At 40.2% G+C, this 24,260-nt stretch overlaps 1 protein-coding gene across 50 annotated transcripts in view; it reads left to right on the forward strand.

Moving 5' to 3' along the window:
* LOC125709420 (uncharacterized) overlaps window positions 1-24,260 on the forward strand; it is a 57,198-nt gene that overhangs the window by 21,845 nt on the left and 11,093 nt on the right. For 32 of the 50 annotated variants that reach the window (XM_048977839.1, XM_048977819.1, XM_048977833.1 and 29 more), the window contains 3 exons: window positions 21,466-21,711; window positions 21,802-21,891; window positions 23,575-23,613. In XM_048977839.1, the coding sequence (XP_048833796.1) occupies window positions 21,466-21,711; window positions 21,802-21,891; window positions 23,575-23,613 (375 nt within the window). Of the gene's footprint in view, window positions 1-8,845; window positions 8,971-9,082; window positions 9,329-21,465; window positions 21,712-21,801; window positions 21,892-23,574; window positions 23,614-24,260 lie in introns of all 50 variants that reach the window. The other 18 variants (XM_048977845.1, XM_048977838.1, XM_048977835.1 and 15 more) reach the window with 7 other exon arrangements.

Genomic DNA, 24,260 nt, shown 5'->3' on the forward strand with positions numbered 1-24,260 from the left:
TGTGATAAGTATTGGATGGATCTTGTTATTGCGTCATAAATAAATTAAATACTGTATGAAGTTCTACAAGGGATTTCATTTTGAGGCATATTTCCCAAAATTTTCAGCAGCAGTACTATGTGGCAGGAACAGAAGGAAAGGACAGTTACAGAAAACACATGGTCACATGAGCACAGTGACTCTGCTTAGAGTACCAGTCAAAACTTTGGACACACTAACCCTTAAAAAGGTGTACTTGTACTTTTCTCTATAATTTAGAAAATGCATCAATATTTTAAATCAATGCATTGCTTTTAAAAATTATTTTAATAAAATTACCTTTAGGGTTTCTATCATGTTTCAATTCATTAAAACAAATATTTTCCTTTAATATCACTGCGTAAGTATGGGAGTATTTCACATTGTCACAAAACAAAAAGGTGGTTTTACGTTGGGCAAAGTGTGGTGGCATACCACACCGGCATTAACGCTGTGCATGAGGAGGAGGAAACGCACAGGCGCTATTCTGGATGATGGCCGGACAGCTAGAGCAGGAAAAACCACCCTAAGTGCAGTCAATTCATGTTCATTAAATTAACAGTAGAATGGAGAGCTTTTTAATATCTTTTGTCCTTGTAGCTGCTAGATACTCATACTCATAAAGTTGTCTGCATGTTACATTAGAGTCTTCACTGAATATGTGTTTGTAAAAATGTTTAGGCTACTACTAATCTGTTCATGAAATTGTGGCTGGAAATAATGTGCATGTAGGGACAAAAAGCCCTATCTAAATTATCTAAAGCCCTGCAATGACATACCATGTGTTGCTGTCAACTTAAATGAAACAGTGAAGTTGATTTTCTGGAGGAAATTAATTCCGAAGTACAAGTGTAAGCAGTATTGGAACAGGAGCTACACAACAACTTCTATCAAAGCAAGAATCAAATAAGACTATTCAGTGACCATATGTGCAACAAAAGAATATTAACAGAACACATAAAGCGAGTATGTAGTATGTACTAGCTTCCTGATAGTTATTCCCTGTTAAGTTATTGAAGTCTTCCTGTGTTTTATGGAAGACCAATAGAGAGCATTCTAAGATGTAGGTGGGATCTCTGACATACAGGTAAACATCACCGCAGACCCACTGCAGTTTTATTTAACAGACACTTTTGTCCAAAGCCACATACGAGTGAGGATCAGAGGGGAGTCCTGACAGTGTCCCTCGAGCAGTTTAAGAGCCTAAAGGTCCATTTATACTCGACGCTCACAGTGCATTCGCTTACGCATCATGGCTGCCAGGCGTATCCTGCAGTCATTCTGCACGTCCTTTGTGCAGCTCCTGAGGAAACAACATTACACATGAGATGTAATACCACCAAACATATAGGGGGCAGTATTGACTGTTTCATATAGACTGTTTAATATGTACTATTCTACATTGTCATAACTGAAATAACTTCATAAATATTCTGTAATTGTTCAGTTTATTAGCAACATTTTCAGATCATATTGTTATACTTTAATGACTATTGTTGAGTGGAAGTGGAATTGTTGCTTTGCTGAACATAATTTCTCACACTGCCCCCTGGTGGACATAACGTTTAATCATCCAGATTGACGTAAACTACTAACGTAAGTATGTGAAGCAACACATAAGTGTACATGCTGTAAACGCCGAGTATAAACTGACCCTAATGTCACATCACTCTGCCAACTATGGGATTTGAAACAGTGACCTACCTATCACAGAGCCACACCTCTCTGTTTATTCTTTTGTACTCACCTGAAATTCCATATTTATGAAGTTGAAATGGTTCTCCATTTAAATTTATTTATTTAACATAATTTTTTTTATCCAAAGATATGTACAGTTGGAAAATTTAGGGTCAACTATTCTCAGTATTTGGGGTTATGGGACTTTCTCAAGGGCCCAACATGGACATTCTGACCATGGGATTTGAACCAGTAACCTTCTGGTCACAAGCACTGACCTGCTGAGCCACACTACCCCCTTGTAGCAGAACATATTAGTCATGAAAAAGTAAAAAAAAAAAATCATAAGATTAAAAAACATAAAACAATGCAAAATGCTTATTCCAAACACCAGGAACATCTCGTAACACAGATGAGACCAGGCTCCTGCCAGTATCCTTTTAGCAATGCACATCACTGTGGGTCCATGCAGGTTATTAAAGTTCTGCGGCATGTAACAGGGTGTCAGATAGTACCTACAGTATATGAAAGAATCTACAGTGAGTAATACAGACACTCAAGGAGAAACTGAACCAGTCATGCAAAGGTTTGACATGAAAACTAAACATGGACCACAAAGGGGAGTAGTTATGGTGAGGAGACACCATGAAAAAGGCAGAGAAGGACAAACATGAATCCATAATGGTGAAAAATAGCAAACAGTGATCTCTCATTGTTTCTCTGCAGGTGTGACCAAGCGGCAGATGAGGACATATAACGGATAACCAAAAACGAAAGCAAATGAATTTACCAAACAGTGGTCAGAATGTAAATTGTGAGACAGTATAAAGTTGTAAATATTTATCATTCATATTATTCATTTATTTCTTATGTTTATTATTAGGGGAATCCTTGTTTTTTGTACTTTGTAATGCATTTTTCTTAAATTTTCGCAGAATCAAATTGAGTTTGAGGGCCTTTTAACTTCCAAAGTTTACATGATGGTTGATGTTATAGTTACTCAGTATGTGGTTTCTGAGTTACTCAGTATGTGGCGGCTACGAGGCGTCATTAAATTCCCCACCCAGATTTCACTGGAAATAAACTGCAATTTTACCACAGTTCTTAGCACTGATGGATAATTCAGGTCCAGAATGTAATAATCCTGTCCCAGATTTTGTTTCAACCTACCATCTGAGTTCTCTCTTACTGTGATTCTTTATGTTGAATTGGTTGGTTGAAACAAATCTTGGTCTGGATTTTAGCTGTATAAATTATAAATCATGGGTTTCTTCATGGGGCGGCATGGTGGTGCAGTGGTTAGCAGTGTTGCCTCACACCTCTGGGACCCGGGTTCGAGTGTCCACCAGGGTTCCATATGTGTGGAGTTTGCATGTTCTCCCCATGTCATCGTGGGGTTTCCTCCCGGTACTCCGGTTTCCTCCTCACAGTCCAAAAACATGCTGAGGCTAATTGCAGTTACTAAATTTCCCATAGGTGTGTATGTGTCAGTGAATGGTGTGTGAGTGTGCCCTGCAATGGGCTGGCCCCCCATCCTGGGTTGTTCCCTGCCTCGTGCCCATTATTTCTGGGATAGGCTCCGGACCCCCTGCGACCCAGTAGGATAAGCAGTTCGGAAAATGGATGGATGCAATTTTCTTCTGGGTATTACATTGGACTTATCTGTAAGATGAAGTTACATTTTAATAACATTTTTGTATTTCTTCAACTCTGATGTTTATTTACTTGTTTTATGCTTTTTTTGTTTTTTTGTCAATTTAAAAAACTGCACTTTACTCTTTTTAACAGTTTTAACAGTTTTGCCTGCTAATTTTATCCTTATTTGTTCATTTTTGGTAACATTTTACTTGAGGAGATACTTGTTCCTTCATAATTCATCAGTAGTTCACAAAGGTTTACAGAATTAACAGGTCATTAACAGTTAGTAACAAATATAGTAACTGCTTGAGATAATAGATGCATCACAATTCATTAATGATGAACAAACATGAGATCTTTATGCAACTAAGACTTTGTGGTTAATTAATACATAACTGAGACGTTAATAGTTCATACGATATTATTTGTCCTCAAGTAAAATGTTACCCAATTTTTTCTTATTACCTATTTTTTATTATTTTTTGTTTTTTTCTGGATGTGATGCTGAGCCATAGAATGGTCCCCAATGGAACCCCTGCATTCCCACATCACAGAGAGTCTAATCTCAACATTTATAAGATTATGTTTGTAGTGCCTGTAAACTTTTATAGTGCATGAGACTAAATATTGAGAAATTTCAACAGGCGCTAGTAGTTTTTTTCCTCATAAGATGGATGATCTTAAGACTGGGTCAGCATTCACACATCAAATTATGACATATCTGAGTAGCCCAGAATGTCCTGAAAACAGAACCATGCAGCATATGTGGCGAACTCATGTATATACCATGTAATTCCACTTGTACTTGAAAGATTGCTGGTTCAAATCCCCAAGCAGCAAGGCACCACTGAGGTACCCTGAGCAAGGTACCACCCCCAAGCACTGCTCCCCGGGCGCTGAATTAGCTGCCCCCTGCTATGTCACAGATGGGTTAAATGCAGAAGATACATTTCGTCGTTGTGCTGTGGTGTGTCAACAATAACCACTGACCAGCAAACAAAAAAAAAATTTAAGAAACCGAAAATAAAATGAATAAAAAGAAGCTAAAATTTTTTTTAACTGTTAATAATAAATCAATAGGAAATTGCATGCTCTAGGTCAGGTTTTTGCTGCCACTTTATTTTAGGTCTTATTTTAATGGTCATACACATGAACTATGGCCATATTTACAAAAAAGAACAAAACTACAATTGGTTATTTGCTCTGGTTTCTAATCTCGATCATTGAGTGTCCTTAGACAGAGCTCCACACCCTCCAGATCAACACTCTCAGTACTTTCCCCCTCTGGAGCAGGGCTGGGTGACGAAGTACTGGGACCTGGGCAAGTATTTGATCTGAAGGAATAGGCAGCAGAAGTGCCAAAGAGATGGAGCACCTTATCTGGGAATCTATGCTCACATCATGCTTCTCTAGCCAGCCTTAAACAAATACCTGCTGTATAGAATGGAGCTCAGTGTTTGAAGAGACATGCGATTTATTAGTTTGCTGAACAGTCTTTCTACTGCTGCATTTGAGTGAGGGAGAGAAGGAACTGCAACTGCTGCGGACGCCAACTCTTCAAATGGGATTATGCCTGCTGCATCCCTATACCTTTTTACCCCAGCCCAGTATCCAATGGTGTTGGCTGTTTCCTCCCATCTCTGAATGTGAACAGACCTCCACTGACTGATGATGAGGTCAGTTGTTAGACAGCATCCTAAAAGGATAATTAGCTTAGCCATGTCATCCAGGCTCTTATTTTATTTGAAAGTCTCACCTACACTGAACAGATTCAAGATTCTTTAATTGTCTCATGCATAGTTATACAGTACAGGTACAGAGCTTAACTCTTTAAATAATTTAAAGAAAAACCCAAGAATACAAATAGAGTTAAGATATAGAGAATAATAGAATTTCTAAAAAAATTTAACGTTTAAAGTATGAAACAGATCTAGACAGATATTACAGATGTGCAGTATGCAAGTTGCAAATTCAAACTGCTTTGTGCAACTCCGGCACAACAGTATAAACACTGTAAGCATTATAACGGGGACGTGTTTTGGAGAACTTCCATGCTGTCTGGGAGTCTTGGCCCAAGTTCATTGGCAATGGCAATGGGGTAACTAATGCATCTCCATTGCACACAGTCCTCATCCTCAGGGGAGATGTTAAGCTGGGCTCCCTTGGCCTCACATGCATAGCCAAGATATGGCTTAGGTGGGATGTGCTTATCTATTGGGTCTTTCGCCATGTCGATTGTGGCCATAGGATGAAGGACCCTGCTGTAGACACAGCTCTTATGAGTCTAATCAGACAGTCCAGGAGCTTGAGCAGGTCTGTTTGTTCCCACTCAGAGGCCTTGACCCTGCTCTGTACCTGACCAAGGATTGACTTCAGGTAAGTAAGGTACAGGGGGTTCTGTGGGTCAGCGTACATTGAGTGTAATACATCTGCCATGTAACAGTGTTGGCATGTCATGGTCAGGCTGAAATGTAATTTCAACTCCTCCCACTGATTGATAGTGATTGATACAGCAGCTCTCCTGAAAGCCAGCGTGTGGCATAGACTCTGGTTCTTTCTAATATCCTCTCCCCACATTTTAATGGTTTCATGTAGTGCCCTGTACACTTCCTTTCTTTTAGGCAAAATGGAGCACCAATTGTATGTTTTCCTGACCAGAAACTCTACACTACTATGCAGTGTGGTTTTTGAGACACAGCTGACTGCTATTTGTAAGGAGTGACATACACAACAGATAAGAACAAAATGTTTTATTTCTTCTTTAAGAATTCTGCAAACACCATGGTATGGTCCTGTCATCACTGATGCATTGTCTGTGCCAACGCCCAGCAGGTTCTCCTTCTTGAGGCCACACTGATAAAGGAAGGAGAGAACTGCCCTGGCCGGTGTTAGCACTTGGAGAACGAGAGAAAAAAATCCTAACCCTTAAGAAAACAGTCCTTAGGCAGAGGAAGGAGGAATAAGTATCAAAAGGATGAAAAACAAGATTAAAAAGAAATAATAAATACTCCAACCCTTAAACCTAGACAATAAATGGTAGAAGTGTTTTTCTTAAGAAAGAAATAAAACCCACCCGGAGCTATCAAAATAATGCAGATTTAAGGTGAAAGAGCCAGCTTGTGTACCAAAGCGCAGACCTGCTTGTATGGCTTCTAGAAAGTTATGTGTTAATATTCCGCTTCAACATAGGAAATCCGTTGTCTGAAAGGTCACGTGCTTTGTGATTGGGTGAGAACGAACAAGAGAGGTTTCTGAATGGTCAGTTGTTTTGCACATGCGCAGATCATGCATTTTTCACGGCTGACTGTCAGAATAATAAGCGTGGCCGGGCGTAGTAACAGGGCAGTTCAGCTAAGGTTTGTGAAAAATGACGCTATGCGCTTTTTGAGAAAAAAAGAAACGTCTCTGAAGGGGTCTGAAAAGTCTCTAGTTCTAGATCGCTAAATTGGCAACACTATATATTGTCCCCCAATGCACCCGCCCCCGGAATTACGTCATAGAATTGTAGGTCATTCATTTTCAGTTTCTGTTCGGAATGAAATGTAGCCTGGGTATTATCAGGTATTCATAGCGATAAATATATTATCATATCATAGTGATAGATATATTTATGAACAGTAAAAAAACAATGGATTTCCGGGCTCTCGTTTTAACTGCTCTTGTATGCTGTATCGGATATCTTTGCGATGGTAAGTTCGTTATTACCTACAGTATAAGACGGCAAATATGCTGTTGCTATGTGCCATATTTCTATTTTACAGTGGAATAAATCCGGTTTACCGATTCTGTTCATTTTTGTTAACTGAATTTCGATTCATATTAAATATTGATTTACTGATTCATACCAGGGCGGCATGGTGGTGCAGTGGTTAGCACTGTTGCCTCACACCTCTGAGACCCAGGTTCGAATCTCCGCAAACCGTGTGTGGAGTTTGCATGTTCTCCCCATGTGGTCATGGGGTTTCCTCCGGGGGTACTCCGGTTTCCCCCCACAGCTTACATGCTGGGGCTAATTGGACTTGCTGAATTGCCCGTATGTGTGGATGTGTGAGTGCATGGTGTGTGAGTGTGCCCTGCGATGGGCTGGCCCCCCATCCTGGGTTGTTCCCAGCCTCGTGCCCATTGCTTCCGGGATAGGCTCCGGACCCCCCGCGACCCAATAGGATAAGCGGTTTGGAAAATGGATGGATGGATGGATGATTCATACCATAATGTGTATAATCTGTACTTAAAAAACTCGAACCAAGTGACCTTGCCTGTTACTTCCGGAAGTATATTTCCGTATATTGTGACTAATTAATCAGGAATGGATGTAATAACTTAAATTACCGATGAATTAACACTACAATGTGTCCGCTGAATATCCAAAGTGCCGTTTTTATTTATCTAGATGCTATTTCCAGCCACGCCTTGAAACGCCAGTTGCTGTATTCGTCAGTCTGAAGACGTTATGTTAGTATCTAATTATGCGTGAATTACCAAGGAAAACCTTTTTGTAATTAAGACAGTAGATAAACGCTGTTAGAGAATGAAATAGGCCTGCCTGTATGTGAAACGCCTATGTGATCCCATGCGTAGGATACGCGGTGGCTGGATATTCAGAATAAACAGGATAAGGGTAGCGTTACGTTTGTTCCGCTTCATACAGACCCCCCCCCCCCCCCGACAATTCGTAGTCAGAAAATAAGGAACAATGAAGAAAATCGGGGGGCATAAGTCTTGCACTCAGTAAAAAAAAATGAAGCACCCAGAAGTAATGTTCCGATTTGAATATAATTCGGTAAACGTGCAGACCAGCGATGGGTATGTAAATGATTAGATTTGCTGGCACGTTTAGTCACCAGACTCATGATATTGTGCCACAAGCATTACAGAACCCCATGATTTCTGCGCCTGCCATCCAGACACAGGTATTGGACTCTACAACACCCTATGTCACTCCGCAACGCGTCTCAATGACTGGCATCAGACAGATTACAGGTTCACTGTCCCGTGTGTAGGCTGCCGTTAACACCAGCACAGAGACGGTTTCGTTTGGAATGGTGCCGTAACCCAGAGGCATGGACTGATGACGAGTGACATCTTACCATGCTCAGTGATGAATCTCATTCTGCATTACCATGGATGACCGTCATGTGCGCGTATGGTAGAGCCAAGGGGAGAGGACCAATCCTGCCAATGTTGTGGAGAGACAGACCAGCATTACCTCACATATTCACTATAAAATTAGATTTTCTCTGGCACTCGGAGTGCTGCTTGATACGCTTTGACTTGATCCTTATATGAAGACTTGTTTCATTTGCGTAAACATCTTGTATGATGTGTTTGCTACTCAAACAGGGAGGGAGGACAAAGAAGTCTTTGGAAGAGTAGGAGGAGAAGTTACACTGAAACCCACTGTGGTCCAGCCCATCACCAACATCACATGGAAAAACGGCCTGAACAAGGCAGCAGAGTGGGACAGAAATTCAAACACTGATTATTATACCAGATGCAATTCTTCTGAACTAAGGTGTCGACTGAATACTGCAACTGGGGAGCTTACAATTATGCAGTTAACGCTGAATGAAAAACTGGATTTATCTCCTGAAATAAATGGAATTGCAGCTCAGTCATTTTTTTCAGTTATTGTACTTGGTAAGTAAGATATTTATTTTAGGTCAGTTTTATTCTGTATACTTATCCATGTTTCAGTAATGAGTTTTGCTTTTTTTTTTTCATTTAATGGTGTCTTTACACCGATCTACAGAACCAGTGTCCAAACCCAGTGTCAGGCAAACCTGTGAGAATAACCAGTGTACTTTGGTCTGTGAGGGAGAGAGCACCACATATACCAAGTACTCCTGGAAGGAGAACAATGAGACCACAGCAGATGATACCATAACACTCCCTGTTCAGAAGAGTGATAAGCTGGATAAAATCTACACGTGTGTGATCAGTAACCCTGTGAGTTCGGCGGAGAGTGACCCTGTCAAGGAATCGGATTTATTTCCAGGTCAGTCACACAGAAATATTCTTATATTTTCGTTTTATTGTACTATATGGCCCAGCCTCGTGCCCATTGCTTCCGGGATAGGCTCCGGACCCCCCGCGACCCAATAGGATAAGCGGTTTGGAAAATGGATGGATGGATGGATGGATGTACTATATGGTGTGTGTGTGTGTGTACTAAAGTAAAATTGTATTTGTTCCATAGGTGGCCGTGGTCGATTGATCCTAGCTGTTGTTTCAGGAATTTGTGTAGCAGCTGTATGTGGTGTAATTGTTTTATACTGCAAGAAAAAAGGTAAGATAATTCATTTGAATTAAAACATACTGGTGGATATGGTTTTAAACTAAACTGAATTCATGTCCTGGTCCATAGCAGTAGGCGAAATGTACGTACGTAATGGTTATTATCGATAGAGTGTCTTACAACAATAACCATGACTTTCAGAAAAGTCATGTTTTTTTTTTTTTTTTTTAACTTTGGAAGGAATGTGATCATTTGCAAAATTCATATACTTTTTACAGTTTATTAAAATACATTTATGATTTTTTTCCCCTATCGGTAACTTTTTGCAGGTGTACAGTAAATGGATTTTTATTTTTAATTTGTTTATAGAAAAGCTTCAATGACACAAATTGTATTTTTTTCTCATTAGTGCAAACTTTCTGTTATATTTGTATTCGCAAGAAGAATAATGCATGTTGTGTAGGAACTAGTTTGCAGTGTCTGCATACTGTTATGCAGTGTGCTCAGCAAAGTACAGCTGGTTATCTATGGTTAACCCCTAGGGAAACCTAACTGGAGAACTGAAGACTGGGTAGGAAGGGACAAGGTGAACTGAACAAAGTGGTCAGAAATGTGTAAAGGGGTCACACTTCTGGGTCAGGGTGAGGTCCAATTTGTGTCCAGGAATGCAGAAGCAAATCAGGCCAAATGAGGACAGGAGGGTGAGGAAGGTAGTAACTTGTGGTCTATCAAGGGCCCGAGGAAGACAAGTGGCAAGCTGTCACCAGGGAGGGTTGACTGAAGCATATCCATTTCTTCAGTGAAGTTTCCTAGTAGGCAATAAATAACAGTATGCAGTTTGGCAGGGTTGATGGTGGTAAGAGCGTAGTATTCAAATGAAAAGTAGCTACAAGGAGGAGAGAGCGAGCCCAGCCTGACCCAACCTAGCCCCGAGAGAGAAAGTAGTGTGCAGATGGTGCATCTGGAGTGGTGGAGTTCTCCAGGTAGGATGTGAAGTGCTAAATGTGTAGCAAGGGCAGGAATTACGTCAGCCTTGTTCACAGCAGACTGATAGTTCCACTCTCCGACGTTAAGGGAGATGAGGGCAGAAGTGGCAGGAACAGAGGTTATGAGGGTTGCGTGTCCCCCTGTGTCAATGGCAAGAGAAGCGCCAAGAGTTAACCAAAGGGATATACTCAAAACGCGTATCAGACAAGCAATGGGAGAGGAAGACGTGCTACCAATGTATGTGAAAACATCATCTTGTATCCTCACTCGGTGGGCTTGTGCAGGTAGACTTGCTGGTCTATATACAAGAAGGATCTTCACGCAACAAGTGCTTCTCACAGGCCTGATGCCGACAGTGATGCTTGAGCACAGCTGACGTATTGATGATGTACCTCATTAACAGGTTAAATATATAAGTATATGGACACATGAGATTGGAAAAGTCATTTTATTTAAACAATTGTACATCATGGTGACTGATGGCTGAAACCAAAAGCTTTTGGGTCATGCTGTTTACTTCTCTCTGCAGACCATCCGATGAATGAGAGACCAGAAAACACAGAAGGTAACACAATCTCTTTACGCCGGAATAGTGAAGAATAGTAAATGTTTCTGGGAAATGTGCACAAGCTGTATGTTCCTGGCTTTGCTTGTCCTGATTTGCACTCCCTCATTTTATCTAAGTTTTTCTTTTATCGTTTGTTTTTTAAATTTCATTTATATAGTTTAGCTGTTTGTTTTTCATGCTTGTTACTTGTTCCCTATTGTTTTTATATATTCTTATCAGTTCTACCCTTTTTATGGATTCTGATTAAACTGTTTAGATGATGATGATGATGATGATGATGAGCTTTCAAACAAGTTTCCGTTATCAGGGTATATGACCTGTTTTTTCATTCCTGTACAACTACTGTTAGTATTTGTCTGGGAAATATAACATGACTTCAACATGTTTTAGTTGAACATTTTAATATATAAAAGTACATAAATAAAGGGTCCTAGCTGGTATGATTTAGTTTCCATGGTTATTCACACCACTGTTTATAATGGTTGATCACAGCTGTCGACTGGACCCTTGTTATTAGTATTATAATAGTGTACTGTTGGACTGAAGGATATTGTTAAATGCTGTTGGTGCTTTGGTTATGTGCACCGAGTATTTGGGGAAGGAAGATTCATGGCTGTGGGGTCACCAGTTTTGCAGAGTGATGGAGTGGTAGACGGCTGCAGTTCATGTAAAATAATAAGTGGTCAGTGGCTGCTTTCCGGAAAAGCTGAGTGGAATAAGGCCATGCAGGCATGAAGGTCAGTTTTGGTGTTTTCTGTACATTGAATGTGTGAGCTTTAGGTTTTAAATCTGGTACATTTTCTGCTTGCTTTGGTGTACTCCGTAATTTACCTCATACGGAATTACTTGTAAATTTGTATTTTTACTAACTGAAAAGGTGATTGTACAGAGTTGTATCCTAATATCATTATTTTAAGATGCCAGATCCGTTCCCTTTTTCAGTTGTATGGTGTATTGTTGCATTGGACTGAAATAAGTTTATAGAATTCGGAGAGTAACTTATTAGTTTTTAAGTTTTTGATGGCTATTAATAAGGCTGGTTTGGAGTTCTGTGCTCTTAAGTCTGTCTGTTATAATGGCTGGCTATTGTGTCTGCAGTCTTTGGAATCAGAGTTACAAAGTTTTTACAAACTTGTTTTAATTTTGATCTTATAGAGATTTTCTACTGCTTTGCAACTGTCCTGTTTCTTTGGGGGTTTTTGTGTTCAGAAAATATAGCTAGAGCCATTTTTTCATTGTAGCAGACAAGGGATGTTTGTCAAGCAAAACCGAAGTTTATCAGAGTATTTTAATGTTTCAGATACTGGTAAATTTGAAGACAATAATGGAGAGCATGTTGAGATGGAGTTTGGACCTTAGTGTGAGTCACTCTGACATACAGGTAAGCATCACCGCAGACCCACTGCACTTTTATTTAACAGACACTTTTGTCCAAAGCCACATACGAGTGAGGATCAGAGGGGATTCCTGACAGTGTCCCTCGAGCAGTTTAAGAGCCTAAAGGTCCATTTATACTCGACGCTCGCAGTGCATTCGCTTACGCATCATGGCTGCCAGGCGTATCCTGCAGTCATTCTGCACGTCCTTTGTGCAGCTCCTGAGGAAACAACATTACACATGAGATGTAATACCACCAAACATATAGGGGGCAGTATTGGCTGTTTCATATAGACTGTTTAATATGTACTATTCTACATTGTCACAATTGAGATAAAGAACTTCTTCATAACTATCCTGTAGTTCTTCAGTTTACCATTTTCACATTATATTTTTATGCTTTAAGGGTGAATGTCGAGCGGAAGAGGGATTGTCTCTTTCCTGACCATGATATTTTCTTACTGCCCCCTGCTGGACATAACTTTTAATCACTCTGCCAGCTATGGGATTTGAAACAGTGACCTACCGATCACAGAGTCACACCTCTCTGTTTATTCTTTTGTATTCACCTGAAATTCCATATTTATGAAGTTGAAATGGAACTTAATTTAAATTTATTTATTTAACAGAATTTTATTACGCCGGAATAGTGAAGAATAGTAAATGTTTCTGGGAAATGTGCAAAGCTGTATGTTCCTGGCTTTGCTTGTCCTGATTTGCACTCCCTCATTTTATCTAAGTTTTTCTTTTATCGTTTGTTTTTTAAATTTCATTTATATAGTTTAGCTGCTTGTTTTTCATGCTTGTTACGGGCCCAAGCACGACCGGTGCTGAATCCCTATTGTTTTTATATATTCTTATCAGTTCTACCCTTTTTATGGATTCTGATTAAACTGTTTAGATGATGATGATGATGATGATGATGAGCTTTCAAACAAGTTTCCGTTATCAGGGTATATGACCTGTTTTTTCATTCCTGTACAACTACTGTTAGTATTTGTCTGGGAAATATAACATGACTTCAACATGTTTTAGTTGAACATTTTAATATATAAAAGTACATAAATAAAGGGTCCTAGCTGGTATGATTTAGTTTCCATGGTTATTCACACCACTGTTTATAATGGTTGATCACAGCTGTTGACCGGACCCTTGTTATTAGTATTACAATAGTGTACTGTTGGACTGAAGGATATTGTTAAATGTTGTCGGTGCTTTGATTATGTGCACCGAGTATTTGGGGAAGGAAGATTCATGGCTGTGAGGTCACCAGTTTTGCAGAGTGATGGAATGGTAGACGGCTGCAGTTTATGTGAAATGATAAGGGGTCAGTGGCTGCTTTCCGGAAAAGCTGAGTGGAATAAGGCCATGCAGGCATGAAGGTCAGTTTTGGTGTTTTCTGTACATTGAATGTGTGAGCTTTAGGTTTTAAATCTGGTACATTTTCTGCTTGCTTTGGTGTACTCCGTAATTTACCTCATACGGAATTACTTGTAAATTTGTACTTTTACTAACTGAAAAGGTGATTCTACAGAGTTGTATCCTAATATCATTATTTTAAGATGCCAGATCCGTTCCCTTTTTCAGTTGTATGGTGTATTGTTGCATTGGACTGAAATAAGTTTATAGAATTCGGAGAGTAACTTATTAGTTTTTAAGTTTTTGATGGCTATTAATAAGGCTGGTTTGGAGTTCTGTGCTCTTAAGTCTGTCTGTTATAATGGCTGGCTATTGTGTCTGCAGTCTTTGGAATCAGAGTTACAAAGTTTTTACAAACTTGTTTTAATTTTGATCTTATAGAGATTTTCTACTGCTTTGCAACTGTCCTGTTTCTTTGGGGGTTTTTGTGTTCAGAAAATATAGCTAGAGCCATTTTTTCATTGTAGCAGACAAGGGATGTTTGTCAAGCAAAACCGAAGTTTATCAGAGTATTTAATGTTTCAGATACTGGTAAATTTGAAGACAATAATGGAGAGCATGTTGAGATGGAGTTTGGACCTTAGTGTGAGTCACTCTGACATACAGGTAAGCATCACCGCAGACCCACTGCACTTTTATTTAACAGACACTTTTGTCCAAAGCCACATACGAGTGAGGATCAGAGGGGAGTCCTGACAGTGTCCCTCGAGCAGTTTAAGAGCCTAAAGGTCCATTTATACTCGACGCTCGCAGTGCATTCGCTTACGCATCATGGCTGCCAGGCGTATCCTGCAGTCATTCTGCACGTCCTTTGTGCAGCTCCTGAGGAAACAACATTACACATGAGATGTAATACCACCAAACATATAGGGGGCAGTATTGGCTGTTTCATATAGACTGTTTAATATGTACTATTCTACATTGTCACAATTGAGATAAAGAACTTCTTCATAACTATACTGTAGTTCTTCAGTTTACCATTTTCACATCATATTTTTATGCTTTAAGGGTGAATGTCGAGCGGAAGAGGAATTGTCTCTTTCCTGACCATGATATTTTCTCTTACTGCCCCCTGCTGGACATAACTTTTAATCACTCTGCCAGCTATGGGATTTGAAACAGTGACCTACCGATCACAGAGTCACACCTCTCTGTTTATTCTTTTGTATTCACCTGAAATTCCATATTTATGAAGTTGAAATGGAACTTAATTTAAATTTATTTATTTAACAGAATTTTTTTATCCAAAGTGATGTACAGTTGGAAAATTTACCGTAAACTATTCTCAGTATTTGGGGTTATGGGCCCAACATGGACATTCTGATCATGGGATTTGAACCAGTAACCGTCTGATCACAAGCACAGAGTTCTGACCTGCTGAGCCACACTACCCCCTTGTAGCAGAACATATTAGTCATGAAAAAGTCACAAGATTAAAAAACATAAAACAGATCAAAACGCTTATTCCAAACACCAGGAACATCTCGTAACACAGATGAGACCAGGCTCCTGCCAATATCCTTTTAGCAATGCACATCTCTGTGGGTCCATGCAGGTTATTAAAGTTCTGCGGCATGTAACAGGGTGTCAGATAGTACCTACAGTATATGAAAGAATCTACAGTGAGTAATACAGACACTCAAGGAACAACTGAACCAGTCATGCAAAGGTTTGACATGAAAACTAAACATGGACCACAAAGGGGAGTAGTTATGGTGAGGAGACACCATGAAAAAGGCAGAGAAGGACAAACATGAATCCATAATGGTGAAAAATAGCAAACAGTGATCTCTCATTGTTTCTCTGCAGGTGTGACCAAGCCGCAGATGAGGACACATAAGGGATAACCAAAAACGAAAGCAAATGAATTTACCAAACAGTGGTCAAAATGTAAATTGCAAGACAATGTAAATTTGTAAATATTGTTCATTTATTTCTTATGTTTATTATTAGGGGAATCCTTGTTTTTTGTTCTTTGTAGTTCAGTTTTCTTAAATTTTCACAGAATCAAATTGAGTTCGAGGGCCTTTTAACTTCCAAAGTTTACATGATGGTTGATGTTATAGTTACTCAGTATGTGGTTCCTGAGTTACTCAGTAACTGACCGTCTCTGACCATGTATGGCACTAACATATGAAGTTTAATGTTTGAGGTTGACACATGGCTGGTGTATGTAAATGACAATAGGAGAACATATTGTGTCTTTAAACAGGGTATGATAGAAGTTGGCAGATGTGCTATTTGGAGTATGAAGAAACGCCTTAGCACTGGGTTTTTTAGGTTTAATGCTATTCCACTGTATATCCGTAACATTCCACCAGAGGGGCGTGCAATCATATCATCATCTTCCTTATCCTGAAAACAATAATAAAATTTCCTGGCACTAACCACATATTCCTTCATAATGCTGAGCCATAGAATGGTCCCCAATGGAACCCCTGCATTCCCACGTCACAGAGAGTCTAATCTCAACATTTATAAGATTATGTTTGTAGTGCCTGTAAACTTTTATAGTGCATGAGACTAAATATTGAGAAATTTCAACAGGCGCTAGTAGTTTTTTTCCTCATAAGATGGATGATCTTAAGACTGGGTCAACATTCACACATCAAATTATGACATATCTGAGTAGCCCAGAATGTCCTGAAAAAAGAACCATACAGCATATGTGGCGAACTCATGTATATACCATGTAATTCCACTTGTACTTGAAAGATTGCTGGTTCAAATTCCCAAGCAGCAAGGCACCACTGAGGTACCCTGAGCAAGGTACCACCCCCAAGCACTGCTCCCCGGGTGCTGAATTAGCTGCCCCCTGCTGTGTCATAGATGGGTTAAATGCAGAAGATACATTTCGTCATTGTGCTGTGATGTGTCAACAATAACCACTGACCAGCAAATTTATAAAAAATAAAAAAAAAACAAAAATAAAATGGATAAAAAAAGCTAAATATATTTAGCTTTTACATATTTATATATATATATTTATATTATATATTTAAAAATATTATTAACTGTTAATAAATCAATAGGAAATTGCATGCTCTATGTCAGGTTTTTGCTGCCACTTTATTTTAGGTCTTATTTTAATGGTCATACACATGAACTATGGCCATATTTACAAAAAAAGAACAAAACTACAATTGGTTATTTGCTCTGGTTTCTAATCTCGATCATTGAGTGCCCTTAGACAGAGCTCCACACCCTCCAGATCAACACTCTCAGTACTTTCCCCCTCTGGAGCAGGGCTGGGTGACAAATTACTGGGACCTGGGCAAGTATTTGATCTGAAGGAAAAGGCAACAGAAGTGCCAAAGAGATGGAGCACCTTATCTGGGAATCTATGCTCACATCATGCTTCTCTAGCCAGCCTTAAACAAATACCTGCTGTATAGAATGGAGCTCAGTGTTTGAAGAGACATGCGATTTCTTAGTTTGCTGAACAGTCTTTCTACTGCTGCATTTGAGTGAGGGAGAGAAGGAACTGCAACTGCTGTGGACGCCAACTCTTCAAATGGGATTATGCCTGCTGCATCCCTATACCTTTTTACCCCAGCCCAGTATCCAATGGTGTTGGCTTCTCCCATCACTGAATGAGAACAGACCTCCACTGACTGATGATGAGGTCAGTTGTTAGACAGCATCCTAAAAGGATAATTAGCTTAGCCATGTCATCCAGGCTCTTATTTTATTTTAAAGTCTCACCTACACTGAACAGATTCAAGATTCTTTAATTGTCTCGTGCATAGTTATACAGTACAGGTACAGAGCTTAACTCTTTAAATAATTTTAAGAAAAACCCAAGAATACAAGTATAGTCAAGATATAGAGAATAATAGGATTTCTAAAAAAATGTAACGTTTAAAGTATGAAACAGATCTAGACAGATATTACAGATGTGCAGTATGCAAGTTGCAAATTCAAACTGCTTTGTGCAACTCCGGCACGACAGTATAAACACTGTAAGCATTATAACGGGGACGTGTTTTGGAGAACTTCCATGCTGTCTGGGAGCCTTGGCCCAAGTTCATTGGCAATGGCAATGGGGTAACTAATGCATCTCCATTGCACACAGTCCTCATCCTCAGGGGGGATGTTAAGCTGGGCTCCCTTGGCCTCAAAGGCATAGCCAAGATATGGCTTAGGTGAGATGTGCTTATCTATTGGGTCTTTCGCCATGTCGATTGTGGCCATAGGATGAAGGACCCTGCTGTAGACAGCTCTTATGAGTCTAATCAGACAGTCCAGGAGCTTGAGCAGGTCTGTTTGTTCCCACTCAGAGGCCTTGACCCTGCTCTGTACCTGACCAAGGATTGACTTCAGGTAAGTAAGGTACAGGGGGTTCTGTGGGTCAGCGTACATTGAGTGTAAAACATCTGCCATGTAACAGTGTTGGCTTGTCATGGTCAGGCTGAAATGTAATTTCAATTCCTCCCACTGATTGATAGTGATTGATACAGCAGCTCTCCTGAAAGCCAGCGTGTGGCATAGACTCTGGTTCTTTCTAATATCCTCTCCCTACATTTTAATGGTTTCATGTAGTGCCCTGTACACTTCCTTTCTTTTAGGCAAAATGGAGCACCAATTGTATGTTTTCCTGACCAGAAACTCTACACTACTACAGTATGCAGTGTGGTTTTTGAGGCACAGCTGACTGCTATTTGTAAAGAGTGACATACACAACAGATAAGAACAAAATGTTTTATTTCTTCTTTAAGAATTCTGCAAACACCATGGTATGGTCCTGTCATCACTGATGCATTGTCTGTGCCAACGCCCAGCAGGTTCTCCTTCTTGAGGCCACACTGATCAAGGAAGGAGAGAACTGCCCTGGCTGAGGTTAGCACTTGGAGAACGAGAGAAAAAAAATCCGAACCCTTAAGAAAATAGTCCTTAGGCAGAGGAAGGAGGAATAAGTATCAAAAGGATGAAAAACAGAAGATTAAAAAGAAATAAGAAATACTCCAACCCTTAAACCTAGACAATAAATGGTAGAAGTGTTTTTCTTAAGAAAGAAATAAAACCCACCCGGAGCTATCAAAATAATGCAGATTTAAGGTGAAAGAGCCAGCTTGTGTACCAAAGCGCAGATCTGCTTGTATGGCTTCTAGAAAGATCTGTGTTAATATTCCGCTTCAACATAGGAAATCCGTTGTCTGAAAGGTCACTTGCTTTGTGATTGGGTGAGAACAAATAAGAGAGGTTTCTGAATGGTCAGTTGGTTTGCACATGCGCAGATCATACATTTTTCACGGCTGACTGTCAGAATAATCAGCGGGGCGGGGCCGGGCGTAGTAACAGGGCAGTTCAGCTAAGGTTTGTGAAAAATGACGCTAGGCGCTTTTTGAGAAAAAAAGAAATGTCTCTGAAGGGGTCTGAAAAGTCTCTAGTGCTAGATCGCTAAATTGGCAACACTATATATTGTCCCCCAATGCACCCGCCACCGGAATTACGTCATAGAATTGTAGGTCATTCATTTTCAGTTTCTGTTCGGAATGAAATGTAGCCTGGGTATTATCAGGTATTCATAGCGATAAATATATTATCATATCATAGTGATAGATATATTTATGAACAGTAAAAAAACAATGGATTTCCGGGCTCTCGCTTTAACTGCTCTTGTATGCTGTATCGGAGATCTTTGTGAGGGTAAGTTCGTTATTACCTACAGTATAAGACGGGAAATATGCTGTTGCTATGTGCCATATTTCTGTTTTACAGTGGAATAAATCCGGTTTACCGATTCTGTTCATTTTTGTTAACTGAATTTCGATTCATATTAAATATTAATTTACTGATTCATACCATAATGTGTATAATCTGTACTTAAAAAACTCGAACCAAGTGACCTTGCCTGTTACTTCCGGAAGTATATTTCCGTATATTGTGACTAATTAATCAAGAATGGATGTAATAACTTAAATTACCGATGAACACTACAATGTGTGTAGATTAACACTACAATGTGTCCGCTGAATATCCAAAGTGCCGTTTTTATTTATCTAGATGCTATTTCCAGCCACGCCTTGAAACGCCAGTTGCTGTATTCGGCTGTAGCGTTACGTTTGTTCCGCTTCATACAGACCCCCCCCCGACAATTCGTAGTCAGAAAATAAGGAACAATGAAGAAAACCGGGGGGCGGCATGGTGGTGCAGTGGTTAGCACTGTTGCCTCACACCTCTGGGACCCGGGTTCGAGTCTCCGCCTGGGTCACATGTGTGCGGAGTTTGCATGTTCTCCCCGTGTCGTCGTGGGGTTTCCTCCGGGTACTCCGGTTTCCCCCCACAGTCCAAAAACATGCTGAGGCTAATTGGAGTTGCTGAATTGCCCATAGGTGTGCATGTGTGAGTGAATGGTGTGTGAGTGTGCCCTGCGATGGGCTGGCCCCCCATCCTGGGTTGTTCCCTGCCTCGTGCCCATTGATTCCGGGATAGGCTCCGGACCCCCCGCGACCCAATAGGATAAGCGGTTTGGAAAATGGATGGATGGATGGAAGAAAACCGGGGGGCATAAGTCTTACACTCAGTAAAAAAAAAATTAAGCACCCAGAAGTAATGTTCCGATTTGAATATAATTTGGTAAACGTGCAGACCAGCGATGGGTATGTAAATGATTAGATTTGCTGGCACGTTTAGTCACCAGACTCATGATATTGTGCCACAAGCATTACAGAACCCCATGATTTCTGCGCCTGCCATCCAGACACAGGTATTGGACTCTACAACACCCTATGTCACTCCGCAACGCGTCTCAATGACTGGCATCAGACAGACTACAGGTTCACTGTCCCATGTGTAGGCTGCCGTTAACACCAGCACAGAGACGGTTTCGTTTTGAATGGCGCCGTAACCCGGAGGCATGGACTGATGACGAGTGACATCTTACCATGCTCAGTGATGAATCTCATTCTGCATTACCATGGATGACCGTCATGTGCGCGTATGGTGGAGCCGAGGGGAGAGGACCAATCCTGCCAATGTTGTGGAGAGACAGACCAGCATTACCTCACATATTCACTTTAAAATTAGATTTTTTTGTGGCACTCGGAGTACTGCTTGATACGCTTTGACTTGATCCTTATATGAATACTTGTTTCATTTGCGTAAACGTCTTGTATGATGTGTTTGCTACTCAAACAGGGAGGGAGGACAAAGAAGTCTTTGGAAGAGTAGGAGGAGAAGTTACACTGAAGCCCACTGTGGTCCAGCCCATCACCAGCATCACATGGAAAAACGGCCTGAACAAGGCAGCAGAGTGGGATAAAGTTTCAGGGATTGATTATTATGCCACATGTAATTCTGCTGAACTAAGGTGTCGACTGAATTCTGCAACTGGGGAGCTTACAATTATGCAGTTAACGCTGAATGAAAAACTGGATTTATCTCCTGAAATAAATGGAATTGCAGCTCAGTCATTTTTTTTAGTTATTGTACTTGGTAAGTAAGATATTTATTTTAGGTCAGTTTTATTCTGTATACTTATCCATGTTTCAGTAATGAGTTTTGCTTTTTTTTCATTTAATGGTGTCTTTACACCGATCTACAGAACCAGTGTCCAAACCCAGTGTCCGGAAAACCTGTGACAATAACCAGTGTACTTTGGTCTGTGAGGGAGAGAACACCACATATACCAAGTACTCCTGGAAGGAGAACAATAAGATGGTAGCAGATGATAACACAACACTCCATGTTCAGAAGAGTGATAAGCTGGATAAAATCTACACGTGTGTGATCAGTAACCCTGTGAGTTCGGCGGAGAGTGACCCTGTCAAGGAATCGGATTTATTTCCAGGTCAGTCACTCAGAAATACTCTTATATTTTCGTTTTATTGTACTATATGGTGTGTGTGTGTACTAAAGTAAAATTGTATTTGTTCCATAGGTGGCCGTGGTCGAATCATCCTATGTGTTGTTTCAGCAATTTTTGTAGCAGCTGTATGTTGTGTAATTGTTTTATGCTACAAGAAAAAAGGTAAGATCATTAATTTGTATTCAAACATACTGGTGGATATGGTTTTAAACTAACTGAATTCATGTCCTGGTCCATAGCAGTAGGCGAAATGTACGTACGTAATGGTTATTATCGATAGAGTGTCTTACAACAATAACCATGACTTTCAGAAAAGTCATGTTTTTTTTTTTTTTTAACTTTGGAAGGAATGTGATCCTTTGCAAAATTTATATACTTTTTACAGTTTATTAAAATACATTTATGATTTTTTTTCCCCATTGGTAACTTTTTGTAGGTGTAAATGGATTTTTATTTTTAATTTGTTTATAGAACAGCTTCAATGACACAAATTGTATTTTTTTCTCATTAGTGCAAACTTTCTGTTATATTTGTATTCGCAAGAAGAATAATGCATGTTGTGTAGGAACTAGTTTGCAGTGTCTGCATACTGTTATGCAGTGTGCTCAGCAAAGTACAGCTGGTTATCTATGGTTAACCCCTAGGGAAACCTAACTGGAGAACTGAAGACTGGGTAGGAAGGGACAAGGTGAACTGAACAAAGTGGTCAGAAATGTGTAAAGGGGTCACACTTCTGGGTCAGGGTGAAGTCCAATTTGTGTCCAGGAATGCAGAAGCAAATCAGGCCAAATGAGGACAGGAGGGTGAGGAAGGTAGTAACTTGTGGTCTATCAAGGGCCCGAGGAAGACAAGTGGCAAGCTGTCACCAGGGAGGGTTGACAGAAGCATATCCATTTCTTCAGTGAAGTTTCCTAGTAGGCAATAAATAACAGTATGCAGTTTGGCAGGGTTGATGGTGGTAAGAGCGTAGTATTCAAATGAAAAGTAGCTACAAGGAGAAGAGAGCGAGCCCAGCCTGACCCAACCTAGCCCCGAGAGAGAAAGAAGTGTGCAGATAGTGCAGCTGGAGTGGTGGAGTTCTCCAGGTAGGATGTGAAGTGCTAAATTTGTAGCAAGGGCAGGAATTACGTCAGCCTTGTTCACAGCAGACTGATAGTTCCACTCTCCGACGTTAAGGGAGATGAGGGCAGAAGTAGCAGGAACAGAGGTTATGAGGGTTGCGTGTCCCCCTGTGTCAATGGCAAGAGAAGCGCCGAGAGTTAACCAAAGGGATATACTCAAAACGCGTATCAGACAAGCAATGGGAGAGGAAGACGTGCTACCAATGTATGTGAAAACATCATCTTGTATCCTCACTCGGTGGGCTTGTGTAGGTAGACTTGCTGGTCTATATACAAGAAGGATCTTCACGCAACAAGTGCTTCTCACAGGCCTGATGCCGACAGTGATTCTTGAGCACAGCTGACGTATTGATGATGTACCTCGCTAAGTGCTCACAGCTGAGGGCAGCACTTTCAATTGACGAAACAAAAGCTGACAGCAGGGCCTAGGAGCACCAGAAACCAAACGCAAATTCACTTAAAGATGCTCCTGAATCTCAAACTCCTGAATTCTTCCACCAACTAATCACCACACAGAATGCAAAAACATTTTATCATCATTTTCTCTTTAATTGAGTTGTAATAAACATAATACACAATAACAATTGTGATTTACTAACAGGTTAAATGTATAAGTATATAGACACATGAAACTGGAAAAGTAATTTTATTTAAACAACTGTACATCATGGTGACTGAAGGCTGAAACCAAAAGCTTTTGGGTCATGCTGTTTACTTCTCTCAGCAGTCCATCTGATGAATGAGAGACCAGACAACACAGAAGGTAACACAATCTCTTTTTACGCCGGAATAGTGAAGAATAGTAAATGTTTCTGGGAAATGTGCACAAGCTGTATGTTCCTGGCTTTGCAACAAAAGAACATTAACAGAACATAAAGCTAGTATGTAGTATGTACTAGCTTCTGGCTAGTAGAGGCTAGTTCCATTCCTGATAGTCATTCCCTGTTAAATTACTGAAGTCTTCCTGTGTTTCTCCCTGCCTTTAGTATCATCATTGCTTTACTTTCTGATTCACAATTTGTGTTTGTTAAATAAACCCTGATTTATTGGAGCTTCTACATGAATCGTCCTTCCGCCATCATGCCGCACCATGATCAGTCTGGAGTGACCCTTCTCGTGTGGTAGAGGGAACTCCATGCAGTATTGGTTCGCAGACTGAAGGGGGCATAGATGGGACATAGGTCATGAGGAGCCTGTGGGTGGGGTGGGGTACCTGTTCACTGTGGGACCTGTAAATCAGCACCAATGACTTTTGCAAATAGGGAGATACACAATAACAATTGTGATTTACTAACAGGTTAAATATATAAGTATATGGACACATGAAACTGGAAAAGTAATTTTATTTAAACAATTGAACATCATGCTGACTGATGGCTGAAACCAAAAGCTTTTGGGTCATGCTGTTTA

This window comes from Brienomyrus brachyistius, chromosome 16, assembly GCF_023856365.1.
Source record: "Brienomyrus brachyistius isolate T26 chromosome 16, BBRACH_0.4, whole genome shotgun sequence".
NCBI lineage: Eukaryota > Metazoa > Chordata > Actinopteri > Osteoglossiformes > Mormyridae > Brienomyrus > Brienomyrus brachyistius.